At 57.0% G+C, this 6812-nt stretch overlaps 1 protein-coding gene across 1 annotated transcript in view; it reads left to right on the forward strand.

Annotated features, from left to right (window-relative positions):
* The first annotated feature begins 693 nt into the window (after positions 1–693).
* ICAM1 (intercellular adhesion molecule 1) overlaps positions 694–6812 on the forward strand; it is an 8003-nt gene continuing 1884 nt past the window's right edge. Inside the window, exons 1-3 of the mRNA XM_059388975.1 lie at positions 694–858; positions 2433–2690; positions 6158–6463. Of these exons, the coding sequence (XP_059244958.1) occupies positions 792–858; positions 2433–2690; positions 6158–6463 (631 nt within the window). The 5' untranslated portion in view covers positions 694–791. The remainder of the gene's footprint in view (positions 859–2432; positions 2691–6157; positions 6464–6812) is intronic.

A 6812-nucleotide genomic window follows, 5' to 3' on the forward strand; every position in this document is an offset into this window, starting at 1 on the left:
GGCGTGTCAGGACCACGCGGCTTCCTTCCCTTTTCTGGAAGCTGTGAAGATGTCCCCGCTGCGGAGGCCGAAAGGGGAAGCGAGGCCGCGGGGGTGGAAGCACCCTTCGGAGGCAGGGCCCCGGACGTGATGACGCCGCCGGTCCTCACCCCCAGCTTTCGCGGACGCCAGAATGTGTCCGGGCCTGCTCCTGCCGCTTCTCGGGAAATCTGTCGGCTGTCCCCTTCTCCTTGGGGAGGGGCGCCCTTGATAGAGGACGCCCCGAAGGGATCCCTGGGCCCCCGTCCAAGCGAGGGACCCTCCAGTCCGTTAAAGAGGCCCGCCTGCGCTGAGTCCGAATCCCCTCGCAGCTCGGAGCCTCGGTTTACCCCTCCGTGGAATGGACACAATAGCAGTCCCCACCGTCCAGGGCAGTGGGCAGTATTCGGGAAAGCATTTCGCGCAGCGTAAACGCTGAACCACGGTCACCCGAGCCCGGGACCCGATCCCCAGCGCCACGAGCGGCTCCCGGGGCCAGCGGGGCCGCTGCGGCCCTCGCCGATTCAAGTCGGAAATTCCAGCGCTCATTAATTAGCGGGGTCAACACGACTTGGGCTCGGTACCCCCTCGATCCGGAAATGCCGGAGCCCTCCTTCCGGAGGGGAAGGCGCGAGGTTTCCGGGAAAGCAGCCCCGCCCCTCTGTCCCCCCGTGCCCGGCCACTATAAGAGCTCCTGCGCTCTCGGGGAGCCCAGTCCGCGCCGCACGCCTCTGCGCTCCTGCCGCGCGCTCTCCGCCCTCCTCCGGCCCGCTATGGCTCCCGGCGCCGCCCGTCTCGCGCTGCCGGCGCTCCTCGCCCTGATCGGAGTTCTGCCCCCAGGTGAGTCACGGGTGGGGGCTGCGGTCGCGCCAAACTCCCGGAATCCAAGCTGCGCCCCGAATGCACCGGGAGGACCGACTCCCGGCCAGCTGGGGATAAAGCCCCAATCGTACTTAGGTAGCTCTTTATGGGAAGCTGGGGCTAGAGCTAAGACAACAGCACTGGGTTCGAATCCAGACCTGCATGATCTCCATAGGTGGCCTCAAGCTACAGGTTAAGCCTCCCGGAGCCTCAGTTTCTCCGCTGTAAAATGTTGAACGCAAGAGCCGCCACTTCGAAATGGTTGTGTCCTGGCTCCAGGACCCGGTCAGACCGTATGGGAATGGGTTCCACGCCAAGCTGAGTAGACTGGGGACCCCCCCCACCACCAAACACACACGTACATTCTGTTCCTCATCCCCTATCTCTGGGGAAGTCCGGGACTGCTTCTGCTCTGGGGAATTCCAGGGCGGACTTGCCCAGGGCCCAGAGGCTGAGAGTGGTATGTCCCAGCACCCCTCCGCTAACTCCAGACCAGAGGGAGGGGAGAAGGGGACACCGTGGGTCACACATGATGGTGGGTGCTGGGAATCGCATTGGTGGGAAAGGGGCACCTGTGCTTAGGAGGTCAATGAGGGGCTCTAGTCCAGACGCCAGTGTGGATTCTGTGGCTTTTTAGGTGACCAACGTCACTTCTCCCAGCCTCGCCATTTCATTCCACGAAACGGGCACCATCCCATTACTCTAGGAGAAATTGCAGAGCTGCTGTTTTCCCACACCCCCACCCCAGAGAGAGTAGGCCGAAAACTGAGGCCAGGGATCTTTGGGGGAGACAGAGAAGGGGTGGGCCCAGACAGACACTTTTTTCCACTTCGGAAGTGTGGGGGGTCTGAGGAAGCTAACCGCTACAACCCGCCGCCTTCTCCCCTGCGCTGTGCTGTGAGCCCACTGCATCAGCAGGGACTGGGATGGCTATATTCACCCACCTTACAGATGGGAAAATTGAGGCCTGGAGAGGGGAGACCACTTGTCAGAGGGAGTAGGGAGCCTGCTTAATCAGAGCCTCTCCATTCCCAGAGGGCTAGTCCTCTCCACCTCACACCTTGGGAGGAGGAAAAACACTGACATCATGCCATCCTCTGCCAAAATCCTCCGTGGTTTCCCATTGCCCTCGGGATGAAGAACAAGACCTTGGCCTGGCCTGCACCGCCCACAGGATCTTCCCACCCTGCTTGCTCCCAGCTCTTCCCCCTCACTTGCTCTCCTCCATCTACCCTGCCGCAGGGCCTTTGCACTTGTTCCTTTTCCCCGGAATTAATGTCTCTTCTCTGAATGGACAGCCCCTTCTCATCATTCACACATCACCTGTTGCCAAGGAACTGTCCGTTCTATCACCCTGTTTTGTTTCCGTCAAAGCTCGGATTAACATCAGTTATTAATTATCTTGTTTGTGAATTTTTCTGTCTCGAACACTGAAGGCAGAGTTTTGTCTCGTTCAAGGCGATGTCCCTGGCACCCGGCACGGGCTGGGTCCACGGTAATTGTGGTTGAACCCCGTTTGTAATGCCTGTCCCCTCCTCCGTCTCTTGTTCTAGGACTTGGGGATGCCCAAATATCAGTGCACCCCCCAGAAGCCACCATACCCCGAGGAGGCACCGTACAGGTGAACTGTAGTACTTCCTGTGACCAGACCCCCAAGCTGGGCCTGGAGACTCAGTTGACGAAGAAGGAAGTGGCCCATGGGTCCCACTGGAAGGTCTTTGAACTGAGTGACGTACAAGAAGACAGCCATCCCATATGCTTTGTCAACTGTCGCAGTCAGTTGATGGCTCCAATGTCCCTTACCGTGTACTGTGAGTGGCTGGGCCCAGGGGCCGGACTAGGCGGGCTGGGTGGGAGAGGTGGGTTCTTGGGGGTCCCCGCAGGCCAGGACAGCCCTGGCAGCTTGCTGATGGGGCCAGAGCTGACTCACTGAAGGACTAGTGGGGACCTCCTCGGAGAGCCTCATTGTCCTTTGAAACCCCTTCTTGAATTTTCTGGGGTGCCTTTAGCGCAGTACAGAGATTCGGTCAGTACCTTCAAATATTCTAGGCCTCTTTAAACATGTGACAGGTCCTAGATGCGACTCTTGAAAAGAAGAAGCAATTTCAAAGCAGCCCAGTGATGGCATTTTTCACATATTGGCAACAATCAATAGCATTGCTCAGAACCGTGCTGGCAAGACTTGGGAGAGGGGAGCAGGCTGTCCTGGGACATTGTTGACAGAGTGGGAGCCTCAGGAGCACAGCCCTGAGTGGGGAAAGGGAGTGTCAGTTCTCCAAATGACACAGGCACATGTGCTTGGACATAGAAATCCCACTGCTGGGAATCGGGCTTCTCTGCAGCTCCATCCACCAGGGGAACTGATCTGGGCTGGGCGCGGAATGGGCTTTTCACTGGGCTTAGTTTGGAAGGGCGGACGGATGTGGGCAAGCATAGGGGGCTGGGGTGGGGCGGGGGGAATAGTATACAGCTGTGCCAAAAGGAAAAAAACAGGGAGGAAGGGCATGTGTCCAGAAAGGGGAAATGAACTCCCAAGTGTACTGTCAAGTTTAAGGGAAGGAGTATACTCAGAATGAGTGGCAACTTTGGTGTTAAGGAGCAGCATGGCGGGGTGAGGGACGCCTGTGTTGTCACATGAAGGAGGCAGGAGAGGAAATGCAAGAAGTGACCGTATTAGCTGTGAGGACAGAAGCTGGGGAGGGCTGCTCTGGGAGAGGGCAGGGGGCGATGTGTCTCGTGCCTTGTTTTACTTTGGGCATTTTGCATCGTGAGAATTTCTGTTACCGGAGGCCATAAAAAAAATAAAACGCTAGTCCAAACTAAACAAAACAAAAAGAACAGGGAAGAATGAAAAGGAAGAGAATGGGCCGACTGGTCTTAGGATCAGCCAGCCTCGGGTTCCGATCCCAGCATGGCCCTGCCTAACTGGGCGACGGTGGGGGACATGGCTTGTCTCCCTGTGAGCTCTCCTTGCACAGGTATAATGAGGCCGTGAGGCATAAAAGACCTTCCACCTTCATGGTGCATGGCCGAAGGAAGCCTTCAGGACCATGTCTGAACAGATTCAGGCCAGGTGAGGGGAGTCCCCAAACATTCCCGGTGGCATGTGAAACCCCCGGCAAACCTCCCCGAAAGACTTCTGCATGTCGGCCTGATAGCTGAGCGCCCAGTGCTCCCAAGTCTGAGTCCCAGCTCTGTGACATTTCTCCCTCTGTGCCTTTCGGGCATCAGACTTTGCCTTCATTTCCAGCTCTGTGAAATGGAACAGAACCGGCACACAGTAGAAGGGTCCCCTAGAAGACATTCTGTCCAGTTCGGTCCTGCCCCACCCCCAGTGTAAAGCTGAGGCAGGATCCCTGGGTGGCTGAGCTTTCTCTAGAAAGAATAAGGGTGGGGGAGCCTGGGTGGCTCAGTGGGTTAAGGCCTCTGCTTTCAGCTCAGGTCATGATCCCAGGGTCCTGGGATTGAGCCCCACATCGGGCTCTCTGCTCAGCGGGGAGCCTGCTTCGCCCTCTCTCTCTGCCTGCCTCTCTGCCTACTTGTGATCTCTCTGTCAAATAAATAAATAAAATCTTAAAAAAAAAAAAAGAATAGGGTGTTAACTCCTATAGGAGGTGACCCCTAACTGGGCCTTGAAGGGTGAGTAGGAGTTCACAGACACTCAGGACAGAGGGAACAGCCTAGACAAAGGTTTGAGTGGGAAAACATGTGGATAAGGGCAGGGGCTTTAGGAGGGACTGAATACAGACAGAGCCGTGTGGCTAGAGCTGAGGTGGGCAGGGCCTCAAATGCCGGGTGGACGAGCTGGGACCTTCTCCTCAGGGTGATAGGGAGCCATAGCAGGTGTGTGCGCAGGCCAGGGTTCTAGATGACGGCAGGCTTATGGGAAGCCAGAGAGCAGTTGGGCATGGACCTCGTCCAGACCGCATGTGTGGGCAGTGGCTGGGTACAGGAAGGGAGGGCAGACAAATATTTGAAGAGTGAAGTAACCAGGACTGGAGGTTGGGGCTCAGAGAGAGGGCCAAGCAACACAGACCTCCTCCCCCAGTCTGACCTGAAGGTCAAGGAGCTGGGCTCGGAGATGTGAGTTCCATTTCGGAGCGGTGGGGGGGCTGAGGTTTTGAGGTTTCCACCAGCTCTGCAAGTTCATGCTCACAGCAGGTGGAGGGGTTTCTTGCCCTTTTATTTCTTAAAACAGCTTTACTGAGATACGGTGTGAGGTACACACCATCAAAGACACCCCTTTGAAGTGTACAATTCAACACCTTTTCACGTATTTAGAGAGTCGTACAACCATCACCACAATCTAATTTTAGAACATCCCCATCACCCTAAAAAGAAACCTCATGCCCCTGTTCCACAGTCATTCTCTCTACCTCTTAAATGGACTCATAAAAGTCTTACCTCTGATAACCCATTTTATGGCTCAGGAAACTGAGGCTCAATTTCTACCCCTTTTCCAGAGGCAAGACCCCTCCGTGGGAAGGCTGGGGGTCCCGTCTCAGGGCTGAGTCATGGCTGCTGTCAATTTTCACAAGCAGCGTGGGCTAGAAGTACTGTTACCTCCCGCGGAGCGGAGACCCTGCCAAAAACCAAGCCCACCGTGTTGTGTTTTCAGGAGATGTTCAGAGTCTCATTTTCAGTGTCTGCAGGTGGTTCTTGCATTTTGGGAACTTCTTTCCCTTAAAAGGGGGCTTCTGAAAGGCCTTGAGTCGGTGTGGGTGGCTCACCCTTATTCATTCTACGAATATGGCGAGCCTACTGTTAGCGGCATGGGTCAGGGGACAAAGCAAAGACCCCTGCCCTCCCGGCCTGACCTCCCGTGGTGGGGGAGGGGGTACATAGAGTAGAGACAAGTTAACTGAGTGGATGAATGTCATCTTCGGATGCCACACAGTGAGGGCTGCTTGGGAGAAACCTGAGGCCAAGAGGAGGAGAAGGGGGAGGGGTGGGAGGGGGGGCTTTTATAAAAAAACGATCTCTACTGGACCTGGCAGCTTAAATTTCCTGGTGATAGATTTTGAGCTTATTTTCCGCATTTCACTCTCAGACGCTGAAACTAAAGAATTGCTTTTGCCCTGTTCACAACCACCTGGGGATTTCCCACCGGTTTATCCTGAAGCTCTTAAAATTCCTGTCCTGCTCAGGTGGTTTGGGGAGTGTTTGTCAAAAGTGGAGAGTGGCGGGGCTCCTGGGACAGGTGCAGCCGGCGCCCCGGCGCCCCCTGCGGGCAGCTGTCCTGCTCACACACCACCACCTCCGCCCCCTTAACACCCAGGGTTCCCGGAGCGAGTGGAGCTGTTACCCCTGCCCCGCTGGCAGCCCGTGGGAGAAAACCTCACCCTGCGCTGCCAGGTGGCAGGCGGGGCGCCCCGGAGAAACCTCACCGTGGTGCTGCTCCGCGGGGAGGAGGAGCTGAGCCGGCAGCCCGCCGTCGGGGAGCCCGCCGAGGTCACGGTCACGGTGCTGGCGAGCAGAGACGACCACCTCGCCAATTTCTCTTGCCGCACGGAATTGGACCTGAGGCCCGGAGGGCTGGGATTGTTCCAGAACAGCTCGGCCCCCAGGCAGCTCCAAACCTTTGGTGAGGCACTGGGGAGCCGCCAGAGAGGATGGGCTCGGGGCTTTGTTCCTGCTTGGGGAGCCAGGGTAGAGAGGCCTCTGGTCGGGGTGCTAAGGCTTCAGGAAAGAGCATGTTCTTGAGCACTGGGGTGGGGTGATCTGGGATGGGGTGCCCCAGCTTCAGGACCTTCTGAAAAGGCTGTAATCCGGCTTGGGTTCTGGGACAGGGGTGACCCGAGGCGCAAAGTCGCTGGAAAACCAGAGGATGTCCCAGATGGGGGAATGAAAATGCCCCTGGGACAGGGGTGACCCGAGGCGCAAAGTCGCTGGAAAACCAGAGGATGTCCCAGATGGGGGAATGAAAATGCCCC

The sequence above is a fragment of the Mustela nigripes genome, chromosome 2 (genome assembly GCF_022355385.1).
Source record: "Mustela nigripes isolate SB6536 chromosome 2, MUSNIG.SB6536, whole genome shotgun sequence".
NCBI classification, from domain to species: Eukaryota; Metazoa; Chordata; class Mammalia; order Carnivora; family Mustelidae; genus Mustela; species Mustela nigripes.